The 17,494-nt window shown below is 36.5% G+C and overlaps 1 protein-coding gene across 2 annotated transcripts in view; it reads left to right on the top strand.

Annotated features, from left to right (window-relative positions):
* Nucleotides 1–17,494, top strand: part of TMPRSS15 (transmembrane serine protease 15) — a 145,425-nt gene that overhangs the window by 60,554 nt on the left and 67,377 nt on the right. For both annotated transcript variants that reach the window (XM_004371353.2, XM_004371352.2), the window contains exons 11-14: nt 1,712–1,817; nt 4,048–4,198; nt 6,964–7,099; nt 15,808–15,897. In XM_004371353.2, coding sequence (XP_004371410.1) covers nt 1,712–1,817; nt 4,048–4,198; nt 6,964–7,099; nt 15,808–15,897 — 483 coding nt within the window. The remainder of the gene's footprint in view (nt 1–1,711; nt 1,818–4,047; nt 4,199–6,963; nt 7,100–15,807; nt 15,898–17,494) is intronic.

Here is a 17,494-nt window from a genome sequence, read left to right as displayed (position 1 = left end):
TCGTAGAGACCATATAGGACAGGGTAGAAATGCCCCATAGGGTTTCCAAGGAGCAGCTGGTGGATTTGAACTGCTGACCTTTTGGTTAGCAGCCATAGGTAGCTGTTAACCGCTGCACCACCAGAGCTCCAACTGACACATAGCCAAACGTACATAGGAGCTCAAGTTGTGTTTATGTTATATAATTGCAGCTAACTAGGCATGTTTCTAAATAACTTAACTACTTCAGTACTTACCTGTGGCATTCAGTAGTATTCTACTTATTTCCTCCCTAACTATGTCCTAAGCAACTAAAATTAAGGTCAACTCAGAAGAGATTTGAACTTAGTCATTTAGGGAATGGATTCTGAACAGATTCTGAGCATTTCCTCTGTTTCTTGCTACTCTGTTCCATTGGGTTGGATAATTGAGCAATGACTACACAGCTAAAATAGTGCTCATGAAATATCGCAGTTATATTAAACATAAGTAATGTGTTAATAATGTGAAATGTTAAACATACATTCTTTTGCATTTTTATAATTTGCAGTCTAAATCAAATGCAAGTGTATGAATTACATTTAGTAAGACATTTGTCCACAATTCCCATCTTGATAAAATGCTCATTTATTCGGAATAATTTTTGACTCACTGATCTAAGAATACATTATATATCTATAGACCGTTCTGATAGGATTTCTTTTCTCTAGGTCTTCTTCTTCTGCAGTGTTTTATAAATGAATGAGTTTGAATTTTATTTGCAATATCACCTATAAAAATTTCAGTTGGAAAGAACAAGAGAGATTCCTAATAACCACTAAAGTGCAAAATATCATAAAAATTTACATTCCAATCAAATTGGATTTATCCAATATTTCATTCATATATGAAAATATATCACAGTTTCTTACAATGCTTCCTACTTCCTATCATAGTATATGAACTGTAAACTAAGAATAAAAAAAAAAACTCCCTAAAAATGTTCAAGATCATTCTCACCCCAACAACTCTTCCCACACTTCAAATGCCTCAAATCATTGGTTGGAATAATGAATTCCAAGCTAGAAAGCACTTTATACAGAGGCTTGAGCTATTTAGAAAGCTTTTATGTAGATTAGCATGCCTTCTGCTCTTCTGCCGTCTGATAACTTATCATTCAAAGAAATACAGAATGCGAAACCATTATAAAATCAGGTAACTTCATATGTAGAGAAATGCAGTGTAGTCAGTGGAATATAAAACTGTAGGTGTTTGAAACTCTTAACTGCACCTTCACATTCACATTTAAATTAAGTGCATGTCATTAGTTATTCCACCAGCATGCCTAAACATCCTTATATACTGATCCTTATATATAAAGAAGTGAATTAATCAAAATATCTAATGAATTGGAATTAAAGTCGGATTGGACATGATAATATAGGGAAACAATCATGTAGACTCATAATAAGTCAGAGTCGGAAATATCATTAGTGGCACTCTAGGTCAAGGTCCTGGTTTTATAAATCGGGAGCTTCAGCATTGTGAAGTGATTTTCCTAAACAACAATTTGTATGGCAGATCTGCTGGCTTCTGGGCTTGAGTCTAGAGTCCTTTCCACTATGTCTAAATATATCTCCTTGTATCTTCACCTTAAAGTCTTCTTTTTCCAATTATGAAAGGTATATCTCACACAATAAAAATGCTAATATTTAAGCTAACTACACTTCTTTCGTTGTTGTTGTTTTTACAGGATTTTACATTTCTACCCCGACTGGACCAGGAGGGAGAAAAGAAAGAGTACGACTTTTAAGCCTCCCTTTCGTCCTCACTTCGGAACCAGTCTGCCTTAGTTTCTGGTAAGTTGTAGGCACATGGTAAACACTTATTGAACGAGTAGCATTGCCTTTTTCAAGTTGCCAGGCTCAGATGACACAAAGACGTTGTTCAAAATTTTAATGCATGTGCCATAACTTTTCCAGCTAATAAAGTAGCAAAATGTTGGTAGCCTCCTTCCCCTTCCCCAGTACCTCCCATGCCCAAGATGCATCAAGGGTATTTCAAAGACAGTAAAGGATTTAGAGAAGTCATTATATGGAAACCCTGGTGGCATAGTGGTTAAGAGCTACGGCTGCTAACCAAAAGGTTGGCAGTTTGAATCTACCAGATGCTCCTTGGAAACTCTGTAGGGCAGTTCTACTCTGTCCTATGGGGTTGCTAGGAGTCAGAATCAACTCGACGGCAACAGGTTTGGTGTTTTAGGGTTTTTTTGCATGGTACGAAAGGTTAACACACTTGGCTGCTGACCAAATGTTGGGGGTTTGAGTCCACCCAGAGGTATTTCAGAAGAAAGACATGGAGATCTACTTCCAAAAAATCAGCCACCGCTGAAAACCCTGTGGAACACATTTCTACTGACACACATGGGGTCACCATGAGCCATAATCAACTGCATGATAACTGGTAAAGGATATAGAAAAACCCAACTGTCAAAAGTAGGGTTCAGGTCAGCTATAGCTTCTTCCTTTGTGTAAGAGCAAACAGACTCTGGGGGAGGCAGGGAAGAATGAATGGAATGTTCGAGTGACTGCTGTGGATCCTGAAAACTAAGCAGGTTTAAAAAGATAAAGAAACAAAAGGAAAGGGGTGATTCCAAGGCAAATATGATGATAAAGTTATTTTTTTGTGGGTCCTGATTTTTTTTTTTGTAAGATTTCAGAATCATTGATCACTAAGAAGTAGTAAAACATGAAATTAAACCTATTGCACAAAACACTGACATATTACAATAAACTATTTTCTCTCACAATGAAGATGGCCTTTTTTATTACTTTATCTGTTTTCCAATAATTTAACCAGAAGTTAAGAAAAAAAGGATTTAGGGGACTTAATAAGATTTGCCTTCATTTTTTTTCTGAAGGCTAAAGGGAAAAAGAGTCCTGGAGGCACAATGGTTAAGCATTTGGCTGCTAACCAAAAGGTCGTTAGTTCAAACCCACCAGCTGCTCCTTTGAAACCCTATAGGGCAGTTCTACTCTGTTCTATAGGGTCACTATGAGTCAGAATCAACTCCATGGCAAAGGGTTTGGATTGGTTATTGGTGAAAGGGAAAAATAGAGTAGATGCATTTCGAGAAAGATATGATCATTTTTCTACTGGAATGAATGTCTAATGCTAAGATATTGGATTTTCACAGACAAATTCTATGATAATATTATTGAATGATTGATTCTCTAAATTTTCTTAAGGGACTTTTAGCCACCAAGTTAAAATTGGACAGAAGAAATTACCGGAAAATTCCTCTATACAACAAAATTTTCCTTTCTCGTGTACTACAGAAAGTACACTCCCCAACTCTCTACCTGTGAAAACTTAAATGAGATAAAATACAAAGAAAAATGTGCTTTGACATATCCTGCCATTAATCTAACATGTTAGAATCATTTCTGAGAAAGGCTAGGAAAAAAATTAAAATAATTATGCACTAATTCATAAAAATGATTTCCCCTAGAACCTGATTTTCTTTACCTATTGATCCTCTTATTATATGTACTCTTCTTTGAGGTGTTTGGTTAGGTAATAAAAAATACAGTCATATCATACGTTTATACACAAAATGTTGTGGATGAGTGTGCAATGCACTTTTAATCATGCTTTAACTACACAGGTGCAATTAAATGAGAAGTGGAATCTCAAATGATTCCCTCCTTGGGAGCTCCCTCTGGAGTATTCATCATTTATAGGACTTGCACTTACATTCCGTAGAATGATAGAACCACATCATCTTGGGCTTGGGGAACCATTTGCAAGCTTGCAACGGCTTTAATTTAGCTGCTAAACATTTTCTGGATATTAGAGTACATTCTCAGAAGTTCTTTTTTTTTTTTTCTTCAAACACTTGAAGTTTTATCTTCAACATACTTGATTTCATAGAACAAATTAATACCATCTATTTTTTCCTCTGAACTACTTCCACCCATTCAAAACTAGGCAGAGTTTCATTGGCATTTTGATTTTATTTTGTTCTTTAAGCTGCTCTTATTCTAAGTAGGAATCCAATCATTTTTTATATGCTTGTTTCCAAACCAGGTATTATATGTATGGTGAAAATGTCTATAAATTAAGCATTAATATCAGCACTGAACAAAACATGGAGAAGACAATTTTCCAAAAAGAAGGAAATTATGGAGACAGTTGGAATTATGGACAAGTCACATTAAATGAAACAGTGGAATTTAAGGTTGGCAAAACACTTTGTGATTTATAATCATGTATTTGTAGTCTGTTAAGGGTGAAAATGGTTTATTTTCTGTAAACAGACAAGACACTTTCTCTACTTTCCTAATCTACCTCTTTTTTTTTATTGGGTACTTTTATTTTCATCTATTCAATGACATAAAAAAAACCACATAAGGAACAATTTACTACATGACAAGTACTGCTTATACTGGGCCACAAAAACTCATAAAAGTGTTGTAGGATATTTAATCTTTCTCCAGCACTTTCTACCACAGGCCAACCATGTCTTCCCACATCCCCAGCCTGTCTAAAGCTTCCAGCATTTCACAAAGACCACCCAGGTCTACCCTGCACTTTTCTAGAGAGTCACCCTTTTCTACCAGCAATCTGAAATTGATCAAACATGTAATCAAGATGCATTGATAATTACTGGTGTTTGGAAGGTGAAAGCTGGAAACAAAGAAGAAGGAACAGTACTTGGAAAATACAGCCTTGGTGATAGGAACAATGCTGGAGATCGCATGATAGAATTCTACAAGACTAATGAATGATTCATCAGAAATACTTTTTTCGACAACACGAACAATAACTATGCACGTGAACCTAACCTGATGGACTACATGGAAACTAAATGGACTTCATCTGTGGAAAGAGATGCTGGAGAAGCTCAATATTATCAATCAGGACAAGGCCAGGGGCCAACTGCGGAACAGACCATCAATTGCTCGTAGGCAAGTTCAAGTTGAAGCTGAAGGAAATCAAAGAAAGTCCACAAGAGCCAAAGTATAACCTTGAATACATCCTGCCTGAATTGAGAAACCATCTCAAGAATAGATTGGACGCACTGGACACTAATGACTGAAGACCAGAAGAACTGTGGGATGACATCAAGGATAGCATACATGAAAAAAGTAAAAAGTCTCATTTACTTTGGACAAGTCATCAGGAGGGACCAGTGGGGAAGGACATCATGCTTGGTAAAGTAGAGGGTCTGTGAAAAAGAGGGAGACCCTCGATGAGATTGACATGGATTGACACAGTGGCTGCAGCAGTGGGTGTAAACATAGCAACAATTATGGGTATGGCACAGGACTGGGCAATGTTTTCTTCTGTTCCACAAAAAGTTGCTGTGAGCTGTGAATTGTAGCTTACTCTACCACACTTAACAACAACAACAATTAGCACCTCCATGTCCATCAGTATTCCTCCACCCTGCTCTGACTCAATCTCCATATATTTCCCTTAGAAACAAATTCTATGAGCTGTATCAGTGGGAAGTCTCTGATAATTTATTTCACATTAAGGTGAATTAATTTTTCAAATAAGAGCTTTATGTGTTCCTTTCTTAAGGGTGTTTGCAATTAAAATAAAGGATAATAGTTTGATCGAATTAGCAATGTCATTTCAGAAAAGCAAGTCTCACTTTCAGAGATTCCATATTTGGACAGATGTTGTCGTCTGTAAAACTTTCAGTTCTCCCCCATGACTTGGTGTAAGGCAAGCAATAGTCAACAGCCCTCAACTGAATTCCTCCCATCTTTCTTTCTTTCCTTTTCTCTTCCTCTCTTTTTTCCTTTATGATGCCACTTTCTTTTCTGTGAAATTTTCTTCTTTATCTTTGTTTATTTTCTGATCATTGAAAGGGGTAAGCAAGGGATAACGGAACATCAAGGGATCAAAGAGATGAAAGGGGGAAATTAAGTATCGCGGTGGCCAAATCTAGTTCAACTCACTGGGCATTTTTTAAAGTAATATGACTGGATCCACTTTTTCTAAGTTTGCTGATCAGGCAGAATGTGAGTGTTGAGTTCTATAAATATTTGCACCATGGTTTTGCCATTTTATTGTGAAATCTTGAGCAAGTTACTGTAATCTCTTTGAAACTCAGCTTGCTTGTACATGAAAGGGAGAAAATAATATTTATAATTGTGTTCGGCATTAAGTGGACGAATGGATGAACAAAGCAGTTAATGCATGACTGTACAATAGTATTGGAAAAATTAGATGAAATAATATGTACGAAGTGCCTAGCACATAACAGGTATTCAGTTTATGTCTTTTCTCTCCTACACAGGAAAGAATCCAGGGACATCCTGCAAAAATGTCCATTTTCCCTGAGGCCCTAATATGCTCCATCTAACCACTGACCTTTTCTCTCAAGTTTGGGCCTATGTCCTCTGGAATAACACCATCACACAGTCTCCCATACCAGCACCCCTCATGAACTATGGCTAGCACCAGCCAGCCTCATATGATTATATTATACTCATAACTTTCTCTTCTCCTGTTCATTTCCAATTGAAATTATCTAACAAATGCATCTTTTCTTTAGGGCTTGTATGCTCTAAGAAGGCAGACAGCTACCTAGATTTCTATATTGCTGGGGGAAGAATCTGGGAGAAAGTTGTTCTCCCCTGTTGGATGATGTGGTTGGATGACAGAGTACAATGGAGTACTCTGTCCAATATCTGACAATATCACACCAGTGAGAATGAGAGAAGGAACAAGAGAGATCCTGACAATGTTGCTTAATTCAAATGGAGGATACTAGTGAAAATTTAGACCCACATGGGAACATAATAAGGGAGTTGTGTTTAGTAGGAGGACCTTACAAAAGCATTATCCATTAATATTTTACTATGTAGCAACCCTGTCATCCTACATTTGGCGACATCCAGTATTGACTCTCCAAAGGATATTGGGCTAGAAGAAGAATCTTCTAGAAAAATAGAATGGAATCATTTCATATGTCTCTCTGATTTACAGGTTGCTTTTGATGCTTTTAAAAACACATTCCTGAGTGACATTGCATTGGATGACATTAGCCTAACAAATGGGACTTGCAATGTGAGTCTTTACCCAGAACCAACTTTGGTCCCAACTCCTCCACCAGAACTTCCAAGTAAGTATCCTTAAGGTAAACCTTCCTTTATTAAGTCGTTGATATTTTCAGGTAGATTTTGCTTTGGCTTATTTTTTGTTATCTCAGAGTTTATTTATTTATTTATTTATTTTCACTAAAAAGTAAACACTTTAAAATTTAAGTAAAATAGAAGCTAGTGGAAAATGACATGTTATAAATAAACCAACAATGAAAACTACTTAGTACTTTGTTACGCTTTATACTTATGACAATTTTTCATATCCTTTTCCTTTTGAAAGTAATGAAGATGCTGATTTCCACTGTGTTTTGACTAGAATACAAATTAGTACTGTATTGGCCATATGACATGGCCTATAGTCTTTGGAGCCTTGGTGGTGTGGTGGTTGAGAGCTTGGCCACTAACCAGAAGGATGGCAGTTTGAATTCACCAGCTGCTCCTTGGAAACCCTATAGGGCAGTTAGTTCTGCTCTGTCCTATAGGGTCACTATGAGTCAGAATCGAGTTGATGGCAAGGGGTTTGGTTGTTTTGGTTTTCATAGTCTTTGAGGAAGAAGACTTTTGGTTTTCATAGTGTTCCTAAGGAAAGTTTTAACGTCTCAAGAGGAGTTTGTTGAAGCCTGAAACTTCCCAAGTATATTTTCAGGATAAATCAATAATCATAATTGAGTCTGGACTTTAACCATATACACATAGATCACATAAGAGTTTTGTCTTGAAATGGTGCCTCTCTAAGGCTTTGCAATAGCCTCCATTCACAAAGCCACAAATGCGATGCAGCTGAGCAGTGGCTCAGATTTCTGGTGTCCTTTGGGGTCTTTTCACCTGAAAGAACAAAGTGAGCCTGTGTCTACCTTGGCACTTAAGTTAAATTGGAAACTTGACATTTCAGAAGCAAAAGGGACATTATCATTCACCTCACCCATGCCAAAGGAGACAAGCACTCCATACGGCTCTCTAGACTATGGGATTTGAAGAAAAAAAAAAAGAAGTATGATGATAAACCATATCAAACATATATTCTCCCTCTATTGTTGTGTGTTGTTGTTAGCTGTTATTGAGTCAATTCAAACCTTGATTACCATATGTATCACACAGTAGAACTGCTCCATAGGATTTTTTTTGGCTGAAATCTTTACTGAAGCAGATCACTGGGCCTTTCATGCATGGTGCCACTGGGTGGGCTCGAAGCATCAACCTTTAATTTAGTGGTTGTTGTTAATTGCTACTGAGTTGATTCCAACTCATGGAGACACCATGTGTACAGAGTAGAACTGCTCCATAGGATTTTCAAGACTGTGATCTTTTGGAGGCAGATCTCCAGACTTTGCTTGCAAGGTGACTTTCAGTGGGTTTGAACTGCCAACATTTCAGTTAGTAGTTGAGTGCTTAATCATTTGTGCCACCCAGGGACCAGTTCTCCCTACATTGGAATGTTTTTCACTGAATTGTGGTTTTGACGCAAAAATGTCCCTATGTCCCTTTTGTCTTTGGATTGTGGTGTTTGGAAGCTGACTGCACTACAATTTTGCTTGTGTTGAACCTCATGGATATTTTTGTTCTGTCATGGACCTAAGCCTACAAAGATAGCACTTTTTCTGTTTCCCATTTCCTTCTAATTTCACTTGAAATGCTTCCCATGTTCCCATCAGCAAATCAATTTGGTGAGCCTATCCAAGTTTGGTTTTGCTTCCAAAACTGTATATTTTCCTGTTTGCAATCTTTAAAATTATCAGACAAGTGACTTAATAAGTCACAGGCTTTAAAGATAAATGACTGGTGCCTGTAGAATATTAAACAAGTGAGCTGCCAGAAAGATGAGGATAACAATTATGTCGCTATAGACTGGTCCCATGCCACCATATTGAACATTCATGAACATTCCACCAAAAGGCTAGTTCACACTTGACATCTTGTTTATTATAGACGCTTTTATGAATAATACATAAATTCTCAATACTTCAAATATTTATTCAAATTTTATAAATATCTACTATGTATCAAGCTCTGCATAATAAATGTGAGATGTGGTGATAACCATCAATACTTAAATATATATAGAGAGAATATATAAATAAATATTTAAAGTAATGTATAATTGTGTACCACTAAAATAATACATGGGAGAAACAAATGATAGAGAACTTCAGAGAAGAGAATGTGAGCTAGAGACGGATTTAAGAAAGCAGTAAGATAAAGAAACTGAATTACACTCATAAAATTGAAGCAAAAGCAGGAAAGTACCATCTATTCTCAAGTGATAATATTGGCCATAAAACTATGTCAAAAAAATAAGTTTTTTGACACCACATTCTAGATCTAATTCACCTTTGATCCACCAGTGTCTAACTGGTTCAGACACATAAAACCCATTGCCGCCGAGTCAATTCAGAGTCATAGTGACCCTATAGGACAGAGTAGAACTTACCCATAGGGTTTCCAAGGAGCGTCTGGTAGATTCCAAATGCTGACCTTTTGGTTAGCAGCTGAGCTTTTAACCACTGCATCACCAGGGCTGTGAACACACAAAATAGTTACTAAATAAATATTAATATATGGGAACGAAGCTTCTTTTTCTTTTGGCTGTATTTTGATCTGGGTGCCACGAAAATTTTTGTCAAACCCAATTTTGGTACCAAAAATAAGGCTTGGAAATGATGGGAGTGGAAGGAATATCAAACTGAGTGCAATAATGTGGGGTTCTGTGGCATTGTTGATAATTAATTGCCTCACTTCATTATGAGTAGATGCCCCACTCTACATGTCCATTATATAGAACATTTCTGTGCAAAAAGGGCAGATTTATAATTATTTAAATTATTGATACCAAGTATTAGCAATATCTGATAGTTTGGTATCGAAATATTTTTAAGTAAACAATAGATTTTCTTCTGTAATCCTTTTTTTTTTTTTTGGCAGTATATTCTTCTATTCATTAATAAATGGTTAAGCAGAAAAATTTCTAGGTGGTAATAATATAATCTCATAGACTTAATACTTTAAAAATAGTAAAATCTTATTGCCTAAAATAGAAAATTTGAGATGACTTTTGTATATAATGTCATACGTATTAAAAAACTAAGTATGGTTTTCCATGTTAAAACTTTATCTATGTGACACATATAGTCTTCATATTTATTTCAGTCAGAAAGGGAAAAAGATAATATTTTGATACTAAGGGAGCTTTCTATCCCTGCATATTTGAACAATGCTGTTTTTCGGTGCCATCGAGTCAGTTCTGACTCATAACAACCTTATGTACAACAGAAAAAAACACTGCCCGGTCCTGTGCCATCCTCACAATCATTGTTACATTCGAACTCATTGTTGCAGCCACAGTGTCAATCCATCTTGTTGAGGGTCTTCCTTCTCCAGGGAATGATCTCTCCTAATAACATGTCCAAAGTATGTGAGACAAAGTCTCGCCATCCTCGCTTCCAAGGACTACTCGGGCTATAGTTCTTCCAAGATAGCCTTATACATTGTTTTGGCAGTCCATGGTATATTCAACATTCCTTGCCAACATCATAATTCAAAGGCATTAAATCTTCTTTGGTCTTCCTTATTCATTGTCCAGCTTTTACATGCACGTGAGGTGATTGAAAACACCATGGCTTGGGTCGAGCACACCTTAGTCCTCCAAGTGACATCTCCTGATCACAAGTCCAAAGTACATGAGACGAAAGTCTCACTATCCTGCCTCATTTTAGCAACAGAAGAACTATAACGGTAGAATAACCTATCTGATTTTAAAATATGAACTTTAGAATTTGCCCACAGTATATTTGTTCCAGCTTTCAAGTGGTTCATTTCAGGGCAATATTTAGCGCAGCAGAAAATGTTAATTACCGTCAAATGCATTCTAAACAATTTCATTCTAATGCCATTTGCAATTGGTTCAGTGAAATTCTTATTTGAGCAGAACTTTTCTGGTTCCAGATCACTGATTTGTTTAAGCAGAAATAAAAGGAAACCATGGCTGACTGGCTAATAGCCTTTCTTTGGTTCTTTATAGAGCATTTAAATAAGAAAATAATCTTAGACAAGTAACTGGATAGTAAAGTTCAGTTTCCTCCCGCACTTCAAGGAATTCACATTATGCCTAGTCCTGGGAAATATGTTTGGTTTCATAATTGCAGACATTCTTCCATTTTGTGACTACAATCACTTGCTGCTGCATTAGTTGTATAATTGTTGCCCTTTGACATTGGTATAAATTAATTTAAATGTGGAAACTGTATTGACAACAATGGAAGAAAATAAAAATTCCATTATACAAATATTATGCCAATTTGCAAAACAATTTGTGTGATTCATGACAAGATAACTACGAATTAGCATGGGTACATACAAAACGAAATCCTCATCACAATCCCCAGGCTTATTTCTGAGGCTGTTAAAATAATTAAGAAAAAAGGTCAAGCTATAGTTTTAATTGCTTTAGTAGTCATTGTTGATTTCCATACAGTTCCGCTCCCTTTGACCATTAAATATGCTATATTCCATTTCCAAATACAAAATAGAAGCTAATTGGAAAATTAATGTAGGTAAGACATTATTCTTAGAGCTAAATATTCTAATCCTGATTCTTCATGCAGAAATGAATCAGTACCTACCTACCTACCTCTCTTGTAATTCATGACCATATTCTAGCAGAGCTGCTTGTCATCTATACCATTAATATGACTTAATGAGCAAACTGAAACCGAACCAAACTCATTGCCGTCAAGTCAATTCCTACTCATAGTGACCCTATAGGACAGAGTAGAGCTACCCCATAGGGTTTCCAAGGCGCACCTGGTGAATTTGAACTGCCAGCCTTTGGGTTAGCAGCCAAACTCTTAACCACTGTGCCACCAGGATTTCAATGATCAAAGTCCTAATAAATTCAATATTAACTGCACGTATTTACTCCTATAGCAGCGCGTTTTTGTCTGTTCTATTTTCTTTAATTATTTTACCTTAAAAACTAATAGCCTATCTATTAGAGCTATCATTGGCTAGATTACTATTAATTACAAATAAAATTTAGACCATAGAGGATGATAAACAGAACTTTATTGTTACCAATTTAAACAAAAATATTTACATCATGGCTGGTCACTATAACCTGTTAAAGGAGATGCAAATTTTGATAAACTGAACACAAAATATACGTGGAAAATTTCATTTTAGATTACTATCTAAACTTTCAAAATTTAACTATAGTACTGAAGGATTTGTTAATCTGTTACTGTGATAATAAAAAATGATTGATTTGGAAAATTGGCCACTTTAAAAGTGTTCAAAAGTCAATGTGAGACGTTATTTTTCAAGTTACAGCTATTATTTCCCTCACGTAAGAGTCAAAAATCTGTTTTTACCGTATCCTTACATCTGAAGTCATAATAGCTTATGATTACTTGTTTTATCATAAGCATCTTTTATTCAAACCCTCTTATTTTTAGTAAAAGCTGGGCTCTTCTCTTTTCCATCCTATGGTAAATGCTTCAAAATGACCCATATTTAATGGATGGCAGAGGTTTAAGCATGCATTAAAAAAGGCGTGCCAGATGCCAAATATCTATGTCAACCACTTTGTAAAATACCGCATGTTATTTACATATTGAATGTAGTGAAAATCTCTGTAAGTGTAATAATACGTTAATCAGAATATAAATATTTTTTAGAACAGCACCAAGAAAAATGAGAGTTTAACACCTGTAAATGAACAGAGCTCCCTATAACAGACAGGTATTTAAGTCTTGCTCTCTGGGTGAGGATGGTTTATCTAATGACACAGCATGACTGTGATATCCAGAATTGCATTTTATGAGTCTTTGGCTCCTCTGTTAAGAAGCACATGCTGTGCCTCCACCATAGCAATACCACCATTAAAATAAATTGTGGCATCATGGCTTAAAGGGCTTTTGCCAAATTTCTTCCAGTCATTTATATACTAGGGCTTTGAACCACTTAGTTCCAGTTCCAGTTTGGACCCTTGCTGAGAATTTGCATTTCTAACAATGTACCAGGTGATGCTAATGCTGCTGGTCAGGGAGTAGGGACCAATTCTGAGAACTGCTAGTTGAGCAGCGGCTCTCATGGTTTATTACACATGAAAATCGCCTCGGGAACAGACTGACTCAGAATGTACATTTTAACATTTTAACAAGATCCCCAGGTGAGTCTAAATGGTTGAAAGCCCTGGTATATACAGAGAATAACTGATACATCTTATCATTCCAAGGATCAGAGATATCTTACTGGTCAGTTATTTGATATGAAATTATATTTTAAGTGCCTTTCAAAAAGTACTTGTTAAACATTTTAAAGAAATGAATTTTCCAAGACTTCTGTGTAGCGGAGAAGTGCCAAATAAACTGTTTGCCTTGACAGGCTTAACAATTATACTTGAAAACATTTTAGTTCTGGTCGTGTGTTTATTAAATCCCAACTACTCATCTTTACATATAATATAATGGTAAGCGTTCAGTTCTGTGAAAATGCAATGCATTTGTTAAAATGTAGGCTATTGTGTTATGTAGGCATATTAGGAGTAATACATGACATGCAAACTTTTCCTATTTCTTGAAGAGAAAATGAGAAAAATGGTTATAACAAAAAACAAACAAAATCACCACTGGCCACACTAAGCATGGCTCAATTTGTACAATAAGAAGAGGTAGGCTTCCCCAGTCTTTAACCTGCACTGTTATTTCTGTCCCTGCAATTACCCTTCTTCATTAGCCTTATTGAGAAATAAAGCATTTCATAGCAACTAAGAATTATTCAAATTAAATGAGCTGTGTGGGGAGTAGGGGGGTTGTGGTAAGTCCTTCTTCATGAATCTTTGCAAGATGATCAGTCATATAATCAAGGTGAGCGTCAATCTCAGATGAACAGCCGATGTGGGAGCATGCAGTCAGTGCTCCCACGCCCTTTTTTCAATGGACCAAAATCAAAACCAAATCCACTGCTGTTGAGTTGATTCTGACTCATAGCGGACCTATAGGACAGAGTAGAACTGCCCCATAAGGTTTCCAAGGAGCAGCTGGTGGATTCGAACTGTTGACCTTTCGGTTAGCAGCTGAGCTCTTAACCATTGCACCACCAGGGCTGCTTTTTCAATGGAAACCAAACCAAAAAACCCATTGCCATTGAGTCGATTCCAATTCATAGCGACCCTATTGAACAGAATAGAACTGCCCCATAGGGTTTCCAAGGAGCGCCTGGTGGATTCAAACAGCCAACCTTTTGGTTAGCAGGTGTAGTTCTTAACCACTATGCCACCAGGGTTTCCTTTTCCCCTCCTTATTCCCCATTTAGCCTCCTTTATTTGGTTCAAATGCCTTCCTCAACGCCCTGGGTATACTGCTCTTTCTTCTAGATCTAGCCATCAGTGTCCTGACTTGGCAGTTCTTTAGTCAATATTCTCTTCTGCCCTCCTTCTCCTTGTTATGCACCCATTAAGTGCATTCAGTCTAAACCCTGCCTATGGGTTGGACCAGATGGCGCAAAGGAGTCCGAGTCAGTGTGAGACAGTAACATAGGTGGGATGAGCTTGAGATGAACTGGGCTGAAGTTTTGATTCTGATACCAAGTGAGTGTGTAGCCTAAGCAAGTTATCAAATATCTCCAAACCTCAGGCTGTCAATTTAAAATGAAAATAATAATAACAATAAACTAATCCACAAGGATGTTTTGAAAATCAGTACACACTGAGTATTGCCTTCTCTACGCATATATATACATATATATATAAAATAAAAAAACAAATCTCTTGTCATCAAGTTAATTCTTACTCATAGCGACCCTAAAGGACAGGGAAGAACTGCCCTATAGGGTTTCCAAGGAGCGCCTGGTGGATTTGAACTGCTGATCTTTTGTTTAGCAGCCATAGCTGTTAACCACTATGCCACCAGGGTTTCCAGATATATTATACATATATATAATATATACGTGTACATATAAAATATATATATTGTATGTACTTATATATATAATATATATATCAAGTCTCAGAAATATTAAGTATCTCAGAACAACAATTTTAATCCATCAGCTCCAATACATCCTCATCTTATTATACTTTGTTCTCTCCCCAGATGAGACAATGTACATGGAAACACTTTGCAAACCATATGATTTTGTAAGAGGTTTCCGTATTCTTGCTAAGCTGTAAGAGTTCATCTGAATCTGGACAATCCCAGCCCATAAGGTCATATAAAGCAGTCCATGTTCAATCTCCGTATAGACAGGATAGTTTGGCAATGACACAATTCAGCAAGAACAATTGCCTCTTTCTGTCCTGTCATATACATCATAAAACTTAAATCTAAGTCTGTTATATGCAAATTTAGAAGACGTGTATGAATTCCAAGCTATCTAAATAAATAAGGCAGATGATATGTAAAAGAGGGATCAAAGAAGAGGGTATGACTGAGGTCACTCACATACGTGTAGAGACATTTAATTATCCTGCCTATAATCTGATCCCTAACTGATTGGGGTAAATAATTTGAGTATCCTCTTCTTAACGTTAGAGTAATATTTATCCCAGTTTTCTGTATTCTTCAAATTAGGTTATCTTCATTCTTTTGATCTTATTTTCACAAGTAGTAAACCACAAAAAAATGGTCAAAACTAGCCTTCCAAGAAATTCAATTAGATATTTCCTGGTATGTAGTATTATCTCTTTGAAATAAACATTAGATTACTAATGATTTTTCTCTGCTTTCCTTTTCAGCGGACTGTGGAGGACCTTTTGAACTATGGGAGCCAAATACAACATTCAGCTCTATGAACTTTCCAAACAACTACCCTAATCAAGCATTCTGTGAGTCATTTCTTTTCTAGATTATCAGTAACAAATGCACACGTCAACATTGTATATCCCTTGTCACACCAAAATAGATTATAAGTTTGTCAAACTTGGGTACATCTACCAAATCTATAAAATTGCTTATTATAACGATAACATTAATAATTGCTAACATTTTTTAGCATTTATTTTATGCTCGGCACTCTGTTAGTTCTTGATATACATCATTTCAGTCAGTTCTCCCAGTAATTCTTTTAAGCAAGTGTTACTAGTATAACTCTCAATTTAAAAAGTAGAATAAAACCAGTAACTGAGAGAGCCAGTCTTTCTCCAGATACAGCTCTGTTAATAAATCTCTTTGTGCTGCATATAATGTCTGCTGGATATATAATGGAGCTGTAGTGGAGGTAGTGGTGAAGAGCTAAGGCTGCTAACCAAATGGTCGGCAGTTTGAATCCACCAGCCACTCCTGGGAAACCCTATGGGGCAGTTCTTCTCTGTCCTATAGGATCGCTATGAGTCAGAATGGACTCAACAGCAACGGGTTTATTTATTTTTTTGGTTTGGGTATATAATGAGTTTGCAATTCCATAGAACAAAGTCAGTGGCAAGTATAAAAAATAAAAGCCAACTGTGACACTAACACTTTCTGTAAATATAGGCTAGAATCAATAAAGCAGACATCTGAGTAATCTGATAAGATTCCTAGTACAGAGATGAAATAATAAGGAGGATCACTACAACATCTAGGGCTAGAGAAAATAGTTTACTAAAACCAAACAAGAGCTATCCCTAGGTCAATGTTCTTTAATAGAGAAGCTCATTAGAGCTGCATAGGGATTGTGTTAAAGATGTAGATTCTCCAGTCCATCTGACAAAGATTCCACTCCAGTAGGTCTGAGTTGGGGGACAGACATGTTCTTCCTATGTCCACCTTTGGTTAGGACCTCTGATCTAAACGGAGAATTCTGCAAATGAAAGACATGCCCTAATGGCACTGAAAAATGTGCTTGTAGAAAATGCCAATTTTTCTATCTTAAAATGATCCAGAGAAAAGTAGGTGCTACTTTCATGGGGGAATGGGGTCACTATTATAGGGAGCTACCTGATCTGAGAAAATAAACAGCCATTACTCTAATTTGTCTTATATGGAGAAGCAGAGATTATCATTTCTACTTTACACTGAAGACCTCTTTTAAATAGATCATTTGAACCAAGTAATGGTCTAGAAAATCCAAAATGCAGTGGAACATTAAAACAATTTGGAGAAATTTATTAAATTTATTGAGCTATTCAAAAATATTTAATGAACATCCTTTATTTGTAAGACACCAAAATAAGTACAGGTGAAGCAAGCGTAACAGTCTAGAGAGGAATTCCAATAGGTTGTCCCGCATCACAAAATGTCCAAGGTACTTTTACAGCGAAGGTACAGGGAGTTCACTGTGAAGGGGCATGCAAAAATCCAGAGGTGGGAGACAATGCCTTTTCCTTGAATTCCAACCAGAGGGCAAAATTAAATAATGCTAACAGGTGAAATTGAAGGTGTGAAGAAGTTTTGAACTATGTTAAGCAGTTTGCACTTTATTCTGAGAGCATTGGAGAGACACTG

The sequence above is a fragment of the Trichechus manatus genome, unplaced genomic scaffold, assembly GCF_000243295.1.
Source record: "Trichechus manatus latirostris isolate Lorelei unplaced genomic scaffold, TriManLat1.0 scaffold00012, whole genome shotgun sequence".
In the NCBI taxonomy this organism is placed as follows: Eukaryota; Metazoa; Chordata; class Mammalia; order Sirenia; family Trichechidae; genus Trichechus; species Trichechus manatus.
The sequence above is the reverse complement of the archived record's forward strand: the minus strand, read 5'-3'. Positions and strand labels throughout refer to the sequence as shown.